This window comes from Ictalurus punctatus, chromosome 25 (assembly GCF_001660625.3).
Source record: "Ictalurus punctatus breed USDA103 chromosome 25, Coco_2.0, whole genome shotgun sequence".
In the NCBI taxonomy this organism is placed as follows: domain Eukaryota; kingdom Metazoa; phylum Chordata; class Actinopteri; order Siluriformes; family Ictaluridae; genus Ictalurus; species Ictalurus punctatus.
Window position 1 is genome coordinate 11,643,289 of NC_030440.2, and position 12,738 is coordinate 11,656,026.

Sequence of the window (12,738 nt, forward strand, 5' to 3'; positions counted from 1 at the left end):
AATTGCCAACAATGCCAAAGAGAACTTAAATTCAAACTTCAGCAACATCAGCAAGGAATAATCTGTCACCAAAGATCTACAGAAGGTTATAGAGTCATGACTCTTTATCTCAAACCTGTGCCAGGTAATGAAAATAACTATATGCATATCTGACAGCCAAATGAATTCATTTAAATGTTACTGTTAAAATATAAATCATTTTGTATGTCTAATCACATTTTATTACCTGCTTTCAGGAATCAGTTTGGTTTTACTAGGAAAAATGTTAAGTGACCGATGTAAGTTCGCGTGTGGACGAGGGATAATATTAACAGAGTGAAATCACATGAAATTGAAGTAAAGCGGTAAATTACTGTTAAAACAAAACATCTGCACAGTTGAGACGAATATGTTTAAAGCCTTACAACAGACGGTAAGCACCGTGATATGTGAAGTTTCAAAGAAACACTCGGCGGCTCAGAGAAGAGCTCTGAAAATCACAGAAATCTTATATATGAGACATATGACTAAGACAATAGCAGTATTTGGAAGTCAAAGTGCACAGATGGGAAAATAAATAAATAAATAAATAAAGCATTGTGAGATTTTCGAAATGGAATTCACAGAAGGTGAGAAATTGCTGAACCCTCTATGGTACGCATTACCTTTTGAGGGGTTCAGAGTCTGTTGGAATGCCAAACCTGCAATCTGCAGTGCTGCAGTAGTGTTGAACTTGGTTCTGGATGCCGATTCCCAGCAGTAGAAATCTGTGGCTAGTATTTGCCCATGTTCATACACTGTGGTGCCAAAAGTATGTGGACACCTGACAATCACATAAATCCATATGTGCTTGTTGAACATGCCTTACAGATTTAGTCTCCCTTTGCTATTATAATAGCCTCCATTCTTCTGCGGAGGCGGGGCTTTGGGATTTTGTATTCATTCAGCCACAAGAGCAATAGTGAGGTCAGGCACTGATCTCGAGCGAGGAGGCCTGGGGCACAATGTCTTCATGGAGCTCGCTTTGTGCACAGGGGCATTGTCACGCGAGAACGGGATTGTTCCAGTGTAGAGAAATTGTAATGCTACAGCATATGAAGACATTTTATATCATTGTGTACTTTAACATATGGGTGTGATGTTCAGGTTCACATATTTTAGGTCATTATAATGCTAGTTTGGTAAATATCTAGCTAGTTAGTGCTTTTTACAGTACGAGTGGCAGGTCAAAAGGTCGCACTCACAAGACAGGCTTAAATAGCAGGCAAGAATTGGCAATGAATAGTGGCAGCCGTGGTCCGGGACTCGCATCCTGTAGCTGCTCTGCTTGGTGACATGCACCTGTGGAATGCAAGCACTGTTCTTATACTGAATAAATTCATATCTAACTTCATAAACAGTAGGATATAGTCAAATGAGATCCTATGTCAAATGATTGAATCTGTAGAGTGCAAAATGGATTTGTACCTTCTTCTCTCCTTCATTACTCAAGGTCCTGGAGTATATGTTACTGGAGGTATATTGTGTGTCTTCAGAATCCAGCTAGCATGCAAACACTCAGGTAGTTTAAGATAAGATAATACTTTATTAATCCCCAGATGGAGAAATTATGGATTTATCCAAGTGAATCAGAAGCAGGGTGCATATTTGACTGATTGCACATTAATAATTGAGTACAATAAAAATGTTAAGGCAGTTGTTTTACCCATATGGGGGTATGACGGACCTTCCACCCATGTGTCAGCATTTTGTTTCGACTCTTTAGTTTTCTCTTTCCCCCTTTCACTCCCATCCCTCTCTGCTTCCTTCAGCCCAAGATCATTAGATAACTCTGGTGTAGTATTGATATTTCTTGTTGCTAGTGGAAAAATGAGTTTGGGTGCAGTTCAATACCACTTATTCTGCCAAGTACAAAAGCAATTTGTGTTGACTTTTGTCAAAATTGCATCTGACTTGGTGCAACTCAGCTTTTTTTGCATATTGGCACCAACTTTATAACTTGATATTTTCTGTTTCTCTTTCTCATCTAAAGGTCCTAGTAAAAGCTGACCAAACAAAAGTCTCCCTCCACCATACACCCAGTCACAGCTTGCAAGCTCCACTCATAGCCATCACTGCCATATTTAACTGTGATGGAAACAGTGGAGTCAGATTGCATGGAAACAGCAGTTGGTGATGCCATAGTAGATGAGGAGGAAGTGGCAGTCGCCATGGCTATCAATGATGCAACAGAAGTGGGGCGAGAAGAAGGAGGCGCCATGGCAATTGGTGATGCTCTGTTTGAGCAGCCGAAAGAAGAAGCAGGTGCCACAGCGATGCCGACTGGTGATTCTGCAGAAATGACAAGTACAGGTGCCACATTGACCCAATGGTATGGTGCCTCAGAGACCCCATTCGATGATGCTACAACGATGCCAAGCAGTGGTGCTACACCAATTCTAATTGATGGTGTTACAGCGATGCCAGTTGATGGTGACATGGAATTGCCCAGCAATAATGCCAGAGCAACACCAACCTCCGGGGCTATGGCCATGCCAGCTGAAGGTGCCATAGCGATGCCATATGATGGTGGCATGGAATTGCCAAGCAACAGTGCCACAGCAACACCAACCACCGGTGCTACGGCCATGCCAGCTGATGGTGCCATAGCGATGCCATTTGATGGCGGCATGGAATTGCCAAGCAACAGGGCCACAGCAACACCAACCACCGGTGCTATGGCCATGCCAGCTGATGGTGCCATAGCGATGCCATTTGATGGTGGCATGGAATTGCCAAGCAACAGTGCCACAGCAACACCAACCACCGGTGCTACGGCCATGCCAGCTGATGGTGCCACAGCAATGATATTTGATTGTGGCATGGAATTGCCAAGCAACAGTGCCACAGCAACACCAACCACCGGTGCTACGGCCATGCCAGCTGATGGTGCCACAGCAATGATATTTGATCGTGGCATGGAATTGCCAAGCAACAGTGCCACAGCAACACCAACCACCGGTGCTACGGCCATGCCAGCTGATGGTGCCACAGCAATGCCATTTGATGGTGGCATGGAATTGCCAAGCAATAGTGCCACAGCAACACCAACCACCGGTGCTACGGCCATGCCAGCTGATGGTGCCACAGCAATGATGTTCAGTGTTGCCATGGACTGTGAACCCTCCACCACTGGTGTGGATCTGTGCAAGGTCTGCGGGCAGTGTCACTTACTGGATGAGAACCATGAGTACAACTACAAAGACGAGGTGGATGATGAGCTCACATGCCACATCTGCCTTCAGCCCCTAATCTCCCCATTGGACACACCATGTGGACATACCTACTGCCAGGAATGTCTGACCAACTTCCTTGTAGAGAGTGATTTCTGCCCAGTGGACCGTGTGCCCATCCTGCTGCAGAACTGCCGCAAATCCAATGTGCTCGTAAACAAGCTGCTGGACAAGCTGACCGTGTTCTGCCCGTTCGGGGAGCACTGTTCTGAGACCATGGCGAGGGGAGAGCTGCAGGGGCATCTCTTGAGCAGGTGGGTGCTACCAAACAATAACCAAAAATGTCACCACTTCATTACCATGTTTAAAAGTTAATGAACTCTTTCTGGTCTCAGTTGTGTTTGCATCGTTTGATTTCGCCTTGCCCAAGGGCTTTGGATAAAATTAAGTGCTTTTTTTTGTTTTGTTTTGTTTCATACACTAATGGAAATTTTCTCCTGGTTTTAAATTCCACTTAAGGAAACATAATTGACTTGTGCCTTTCTCCATCCAAATGGATCCTTCCTCATGCTTTTGCTCTTTCTATTCATCTCTACTTCCCTTCCTATCCTCATTCTGGGTTCTGTATTTATGCCCTGCCTTTACCTTGAATCTGTTTCTCTCTTCTCATTCTCTGTGGTGGCGGGGTACATCTTGATCATCCATGGGGGTCCAAAGTTGCACATCGGCACACGGTCCAGTAGTGCCTGTGGATGGCAAGGCCGAGGGATCCCACCCTGGAGACGCAAGCTAAAAAATTCTGTCTATGTAAGAATGCTTCCTCTTGCATTTCCTTGTGTTTTTGCCAGTCAATCATGCAACAATGATGCCTTCTGAAAACATTCTCCTTACAGTGTTGTGTCAAAACCAATAGTTTTATAGTCATTTGATGAATGCTAGGCTTGGTAGAAGCGGTGCATCACTTCCTTTGTAATGCCTGCTTCATGTCATTGGTTTTAACTTTCATGTTGAGACTTGCTATCATGCTGTCAGTAACTTTGTATTTGTATTTTACTTGGATTGACAGATTTTGTCCAAAATCTGATTTCACTTCAAACACGTTTTCAGAGATGTACAGCGTTGTGCAAACCTCTTAGGGACCGTATAATTTCTTTATATAATTGATATATCTTTTTAAAGCATACATTTTGTTATAGATTTTTATTTTATGGCTTCTGCATGACGGGGGGGGCACGATGTCTTAGTGGGTAGCACGTTTGCCTTACGCCTCCGGGGCTAGGGGTTTGAATCCCACCTCCGTCCTGTTGCATGCAGAGCTTGCATGTTCTCCCTGTGCTTTGTTGGTTTCCTCCGCCAGTCCAAAGACATGCACTGTAGATTGATTTGGCATTTCCAAATTGAAGGTTGCTGGGTTTGACCAACTCTCCAGAAGAACTGTGGCTGGATGTGCTCGATGCTCAGTGAAACTTTTTAAAAAGCTCATGAGACAAAAAATTTTTAAAGCAAAGGGTCATCACACCAGATCTTGACTTTGTTTCATTTATTACTGTTTACTACTCTTCATAGTATTTTTTTTCTGTAATGTAGAAACATTTAATGTAATTATTTTTGAAGGCATCTTTGCTCTACAGCATTTCTTTGCATGCGCCCAATACTGCTGCACAGCACTGTACTGTATATGCTATATGTTTGTTTGTTATACACCTGCTCGTTATTGTAGCTGGTGTATGTGTCTGAGTGGGAATGTACTTTTATTGCAACCCGATTCCCTTCCTGCCCCTGCATGCTTGCACAGAATTAGACCTGGAACCACTTTTATAGCCGATAAGGAAAAAGAGGTCAAGAGAATCTAAACACAGAAATATGATAATGATTCTGCTTATTGTATCATGCTGCATGTAGGTAATGTGTGTGTGTGTGTGTGTGTGTGTGTTGTTTACTCTGTCTGTTGTTAATGTATCCTTAGGCTAAATTAGTCTAAATCTTTCTCTAAGCTTCTAAATAGTCGTCTATCTGAGCCCTGGGCTTTAGGGATGAAACAGCGACAGAGAGAAAGAGATCAGATGGAAGGATGAAAAGGTTCTGTTCTCGGCTCGGGTCCAAAGGACAAAGTGTCGCCTTTCGAATATATAGAAAACTAAAACGAAATCAGCTCATCCTCGAAGCTTTAGATCTCTGCTGAACTTATCCACCACCGGAAGAAGGTACACTGCGGCGTCGCACGTTCTACCGTTCGTTCAGACTGAAATGTCAGAAGCAGTAGATTGTATACGTGGATGTTTAAAAACGTGCTCGCACCTCCGAGACACCGTGGTCCGTGGTTCATGCAGCAGCAGATGCTCGTTCGTCTTTGGTGAGAGAAAAGGCAGAAAGAGACGCAAGTTAGAGGTTTTTAAACACACACACACACACACACACACACACACACACACACACACACACACACACACACACACACAGAGAGATATTTCTAATATTGTAATTTTTATGTATTCACAGGCAAACATATTCAAAATTCTTATTCAGCATCTTTAGTAATACATCATTTCTACAACTCCATTATCTTATTTATACCACATGTAGTGAGCATATAGTGCATAAGAAGCCATTCAAATAATAATAATAAATGATAATATTATTCTAATGACAATATTATTCTGTTCTGTACGTTTGCCTCACACCGCCAGGGTTGGGGGTTCGATCCCCACGTCCGCCTTGTGTGCGAGGTTTGCGTGTTCTCCCCATGCTGCGAGGGTTTCATCTGGGTACTCCGGTTTCCTCCACCAGTCCAAAGACATGCGCTGTAGGCTGATTTGGCATCTTTAAATTGTCCATAATGTGCGAATGTGTGCGCGATTGTGCCCTGCGATGGGTTGGCACAACGTTCTGGGTGTCCCTTGCCTCCCTCGTGCCCCAAATTTGCCAGGATAGGCTCCAGGCTCGCTGTAACCCTGTGTCGGATAAGACCAGTGACAAGGTAAAAACCTACTGAGGGTAAATAAATACTAATTTATGTGGAACACGGTGAAATTGTTATTGCCTCCAAATGTTTTGATGTTTTGAGTAACTAAAACTCCGATGCAAATTAGAACAGAATGTAACAGCCCTAATATTTTCAGTCTCCTCCACTAATATTGGCACCCTTGGTAAATATGAGCAAAGAAGGCAATGAAAAATTGTCTTTACTGTTGAACCTTTTGTTAAAAAAGTTCACAAAAATACTCTGCTCTCATGGATCTCAAACAATTGCAAACAATACACAGGTTTATAAAAAAAAAAATAGCTTTGTTAAATATGGGTGTGCAACAATTATTGGCACCCTTTTAGTCAATCATTTGTGCTCTAAATTATATCTAATATAATTATGCGATATCAACTATAAATTACATCCAGTTGCATACACATTTATTCAACAAAATTAAATAATGAATTCTGGAAGAAAACTGTGGTGCCACCTTTCTCTCTTCTTTTAGTTAACTATTTGTCGTCGCCTTTTTTTTCCCCCACTGCGTTCATAAAACAGCTCTCTGTATGGAATAAATATTGATTTCAAATGTCTCCCATCTCTCACCGTGTGTGTGTGTGTGTGTGTGTGTGTGTGTGTGTGGTAGGGTCACTGGATGAAGGTCTTAATTGTCTGACCCTCTAACCTGTTCCCGTGCATCCTGTTTACACACACCATCACACCATCACACGCACAAACAGGGCTGATTGAAGCATTCATCTGAAGGCAGGGGGTGGTTTTAGACACAAGCTTATGTCTACAGGCTGAGCATAATGACAGATGGGCCATCCCATGCATGGAGCCACCCCCTCTAATAGACTGAGATGGTTTGCTCCAGCTCTCTCTGTGGACCGTGCTGCAGTATAAGTCAGAGGCTGCACTGGCACAGACACATACAACATATTCTCTCTCCCTCTCTCTCTCGCACACACACAGACACACACACACACACACAGGCACAAGTGCAAATCCTCTTACTCTTGGAAGATGCCAGACCAGATTAGACAGCCATCAGATCCAAGAAGCATGCTGGCAGTGAACTAAGAGATCCTGATCTGACCTCATCCCTCTTTTTCTTCTCCTCCACCGCTGCTGTCGCGCCTGCTGCTACTTCTGCTTCTCCTTCTCGCCTTCCTTCTTCTCCATCTGTTTCGCTCCGTGCTCGCTGTCACACTGCTGCGGCGATGGCTGAAAATTAGGCACAAAAGAAAGGGAAAAGAGAGGCACAGGGGGAAAAAAATAAGGAAAGGAAAAGATTACCAACGAGGACTGGAGGGAGGAGAAGGAGGAAAGGGTACATCTTTGCACCTGAGCAGAGAAAAAGAAGCGAGGGAAGGGAAGGAGGGAGGGAGGGAGCGTGGGGGCAAAGGAGGGGGGGAGGTCAATCCGAGCAGGCTGGGAGCTGAGGAGGGGAACAGAGAGGTGGAAGTCTGCACTTGTCCCAGAGAGAGACAGAAAGAGGGAAGGATAGAGGGAGGAAAGGGTTCATTATGAAGGCTCTGCTGCTGTTGGTGCTGCCTTGGCTCAGTCCGGCCAACTACACAGACAATGTGGGCAATCTGCATATCCTCTACTCAGAGCTGTGAGTATCAAACACACTAAACATCCCATCCCATACCACTGCAGTGTGTGTGTGTGTGTGTGTGTGTGTGTGTGTGTGTGTGTGTGTGTGTGTGTGTGTGTGTGTGTGTGCGCACGTTCTCCACCTCAAACCATGACTACAGCTCTCCCGGATGTATTCAGGACAAGGTGTAGTCTATCCCATCCTGTCTTGGTGATGCAGTGTGTGTGTGTGTGTGTGTGTGTGTGTGTGTGTGTGTGATCTCAGATCAACATACCTTGATCCAATCGTTTCACCTAAACAAACACGGAACTCAGTACACTATGTGAATCTCTGCATACTGTGTATTGATCGTGTGTGTGTGTGTGTGTGTGTGTGTGTGTGTGTGTGTGTGTTTTTTGCAACTACTAGAGACATACAACATAATATCAAATGCAATTATGGTGAAGGGAATGCTGCTCTAGCGGTGCATATGTTACAGTGGGAAGGTTGCCAGATTTTTATTTTTTGTTTGTTTGTTTGTTTGTTTTTTGCTTCACAGAGCAGACCAAAACACTGCAGCGTGGCAGGATGGATGAAATGCTGTGTGTGTGTGTGTGTGTCCATTCTTTGAATAGGATAGTACATAGAGATAAAACAGTTAGATACAATTTTGTTTGTCTGCTTTTCATGTATGTTTGACTATGCTTTTTTTGTTACACACTGTTATATATACACACACACACACACACACACACACATAGGACATAGTGCATTGAGGCATAATCACGTCACTAACTGCTACAAATCAGAATTAAAGTAACACTGGAGGCTTATAAAATATAATATGGAAACTGACACTTCAAGCAGAGAAAATCCACGCGCACACACACGGTTCTTGTGCCTCCTCTTCGGCCGTTTGTTGTTCCAATCATGTGGACACCCGAAATTTTGACCAAAAAATACTCCACACACAAACACCAGTCTTCTGGCTGAAAAGAAATAAAGTGGAAGATAAACAAAGAGGAACAGAGAGAAGAGGAGATGAGATTGGGGATGGAGAGAGGGCAGTAGACGAGGGGAAAAGATGAGAAGGGTAGAGAAGATGCCAGAGGAGAGGAGTGAAGATTAAATGATGAGCAGAGAACCCCAAATTTATCATCTTTGTGTTGTAGCTTTTTACATTTTACATTGTTGACCTCCCTCTCTCTCACTCTCTCTGTCTGTCTCTATCTCTCTGTCTCTCTCTCTCTCTCTGTATTTATTCATCTTTCTTGCACAGATCACTTTGCGAGTCACTTTGTGTGGTTTGAAGAGGGGAATATTTTCCCACTCTTTTCCTCTTGTGTCAGCGACTGAAGTCTGTTGTGCTTGACATCTGGCTTTCGCTGATTAAGACATTGAGAGAGAGAGAGAGAGAGAGAGGGGGTGAGGAAAGGAAAAGACAGAAAGAGGTGGAAAGAGAGAACAAGAGATGGAGGAGTGTGTATTTGGTGCTTTATTGGTTGGCTGGAGAACTGTGGCAGTCATTCATCTTCATCCAGCTGAGTGACAGAGCCTGCCTCTCTCTCTCTCTCTCTCTCTCTCTCGCTCTCATCCCTTTTTCTAAAGGGGAAATTTCTTGTCACACACCCTGTTTTCCATGGTGCACAAGTCTCTCATTTACAGCTGAAGAAAATATTAAGAGCAGAAATTTCCTGATCTCGTGGTTCTGCTGAATATGAAGACCACACCTAAACCCAACAAAAGGACTCCATGCTGTGTGGAAACGAATTCCAATTGAATTCAGAACGAATTCCTACGTACACGTGAATAGTGTGTGTACAGTGTATACACGATGTCTGCCACTCCTGCTTCGGCATGCAGAAGTCGGTGTGATCTGACTCTCATCTTATTCATGTGTTGTTGCAGATGTCAGGGTCTTTCATTCAACCAGATTTAAGCAGATCTTTTAGTCCTCACATTTGAGATAAGCCATCTGACACCATGGGTCTCGGAGCAGGATTTGTGAAGCACAGCCAGCGGGTCTGCAGTGGTGAAATTCAAAGCGCACCATTGTCAGAGTTTTTATTATTGCACGTTTGCCTCACGCCTCCAGAGTCGGGGGTTTGAATCCTGCCTCCGCCCCTGCGTGCATGGAGTTCGCATGTTCTCCCTGTGCTTTGGCGGTTTCCTCCTCCAGCCCAAAGACATCCGCTGTAGGCTGATTGGCATTTCCAAATTGTCCGTAGTGTGTATGTGATTGTGCCTGCGATGGATTGGCACCCCGTACAGGGTGTCCCTGTGCCCCGAGTCCCCTGGGATAGGATCCAGGCTCTCTACAACCCTGTGTAGGATAGGTGGTATGGAAGATGATCAGATGGATGGATGGATACTCCTAAACCCAATAACATCAGCTTAAATATTACGATCATTTGAATAAATGGGTTTTGCGAGTGCAGCAATATTACGCTCTACAGCGCCAATAACTAGCCGAAAAATTATTGTATATATAAATAAAACGACATCAGTTTTATTTTGAGTAGTGAAGATTATGTTCATATTTTATATTGTCGATTATTGTATTTTTTTTTTTTTTTTTTTTTTAAAGTTAAAGTGATCCCAGGCTACACAAAGTTTGAGAGATCCTGATCTTGAGATAATCCAAAACACACCATGGAACGCATCACTGTAAACCTTTCTTTATTACAGTACATGCATACAGTACTCACACTTCTCTTCTAACGATTATAGTCATGTCATGTGGAGGAGGTCTGCTCTTTAGAGCCGTTACATCTGAGCATCTGGATTATCATATAAATGTTAATAATGTTGATTGTGAGTGCTGTGTTTTTTTCCCAGTGGCTGAAGCAGAGCAGCTCTGGCTTCTGACGCTGTGTGATCAGCGTGCAGTGGAATAGATTTGAATGGCACCTGATGGACGTATTCATTTTCGGCATTACCAGCCATACACAGCGGGTCTGCAGGGACAGAAGGGACATACTGTGTGCACAGTGTGTGTGTGTGTGTGTGTGTGTGTGTGTGTCCCTCTGTTCGGGCAGCGACATGTCGTCGTCAGGGTGACGCAGGAAATCGAGGCTATAGCCAGAGGCCTGTGTGTTGCCGTGGTGACCTTATTTTCACGGATGGCCTGATGAATGAGCGTGTTGGTGTATGTGTGTATCTGTCCTGCGGGACACTCTGGCTCACTCAGGGAACCATTAAGAGAATGTGTACTATTGACAAGCATGTGTACATTAATGATAGTGATAATGAGTCTTTATTAATCACATATACATTACAGCACAGTGAAATTCTTTTCTTCGTATACCCCAGCATGTCAGAGTGCAGGGTCAGCCATGTTACAGCGCCCCTGGAGCAGAGAGGGTTAAGGGCCTTGCTCAAGGGCCCAACAGTGGCAGCTTGGCAGTGACCCCCGACCTTCAGATCAGTAACCCAGAGCCTTAACCGTCAAGCCACTACTGCCCCCAATGCATCAATCTGAACGCTTGGTTTACTCTCCAGTCATTTCCGCCAACACAGTTCACTGTTTGAAACGCAGAAGCGAAGCGAAGTAACGCTGACACACCGTACAGCATGTCCAATAGCTCTCAAATCACGATGGTTTCCACTCATCGAACGGATCGTAAAAATCTACCGCAAACCAAAAAGTGGTGTTTCTCTTTAATCCCAACCTCAAGGCATCTGCATTCGCATCATCGTTACAGCAGTTACACACTGCTCCTCTCATCACACCATATAGATTCCCCATTACTTTTTCGCTGCTCACATTTGTGTGTACCTTTTTCTGTGTTTATCAGGTTAATTACGATGAGGAAGACGATCGAAGGCATCGTTGCTTCATCAACACTTCGCTGCTGTCTGAAACAGAGGAGCAGCATGCTCTATTCTCTTCTTCTGTTAATGATTCAGCAGATAGGCTTAGCACTAACATTGCATCTTTTTTTAAACGGTGTGCTCTCTCTCTCTCTCTCTCGACTGGGCAAAGCACAGCAGCTTCACACTCTGACTGTGCAAGAGTCCCAGACAGAAGCAGAATAGATTACAAATGGGTAGCAAATTGCTGCGTTGTTTTTTTTTGTGTGTGCGTGCAGACTGCCCGTTCCATTATACGTGCATTTTCTGTATTAGATCATTACAGTGCCTCCAGAAAGTATTCACCCCCCTAATGATTATTTCTCTCTCTTTTTTCCTGCTGTATCGCACCATTGGATAAATATTTTAGACTGGGATTTTGTTTTTGCTCATTTTGAAGTGACTCTCTACAGAATGCAATGAAATAAAGTATTTAGATGATCGCAGAATTATATATATATATATATATATATATATATATATATATATATATATAAGTCTAAAAACTTCATAATTGAGAAGTACAGTATTCGCCCCAGTAAATTAGGATTAGTATTTAATTTTCGAGAGCTCCCACTAAACATGTTAAACATATTATATAGTACTTATCGTATACAGTCCTCTCCGAAACTATCGGAACGGCAAGGCCAATTCTTTTGTTTTTTTGCTGTTGACTGAAGACACCTGGGTTTGTGATCGAAAGATGGATATTGGAAGTTTCGAATTTTAGCTTTTATTTCCTGGTATTTAAATGTAGATGCGTTAAACAACATAGAACGCAGCACATTTTGTATCAGACCATCCAAATATTGGAACGTGACTGACCGGTGTTTTTGGTTACCCAGGTGTGTCCTGGTCGATTGAGTGTTTAAACAATAAATAGCGCTGAACATCGACGCTTGTTTTGAGCTTTCAGTTTCACCTGTGAAGACGTTTGTAGTTAAAAAGGATAAACCAACATGGAGACCAGAGAGCTGTTTTTTTGTTGTTGTTGTTGTTGTTTTTTAAGCTCCTTAAAAGGAGACTGAAGGGAGTGTTGTTGTGAGGGATTCTATTCACAGGGTTGAAGCATTTTTAAAATTGGAGAAATCATTATAAGTTGCATTTTCAGTTGAATTTTGGAAAACCACTTGAAGCATTCGTTGTGT

The 12,738-nt window shown here is 43.3% G+C and overlaps 1 protein-coding gene and 1 long non-coding RNA gene across 7 annotated transcripts in view; one reads left to right on the top strand and one right to left on the bottom strand.

The window, feature by feature from the left end:
- The window catches only part of lnx1 (ligand of numb-protein X 1), a 90,976-nt gene that overhangs the window by 36,192 nt on the left and 42,046 nt on the right, over positions 1-12,738 (top strand). For 4 of the 6 annotated variants that reach the window (XM_053675706.1, XM_017456217.3, XM_017456216.3 and 1 more), the window contains one exon: positions 2,012-3,505. In XM_053675706.1, coding sequence (XP_053531681.1) covers positions 2,112-3,505 — 1,394 coding nt within the window. In that variant the 5' untranslated portion in view covers positions 2,012-2,111. Of the gene's footprint in view, positions 1-2,011; positions 3,506-7,570; positions 7,778-12,738 lie in introns of those variants that run through there. The other 2 variants (XM_053675707.1, XM_053675708.1) reach the window with 1 other exon arrangement.
- Positions 4,586-7,306, bottom strand: LOC124626321 (uncharacterized). Its single transcript, XR_006981082.2, has 3 exons — positions 7,174-7,306; positions 5,860-6,142; positions 4,586-5,539 (listed from the first exon to the last, which is right to left on the bottom strand). It is a non-coding gene; the product is annotated as an uncharacterized LOC124626321 (long non-coding RNA).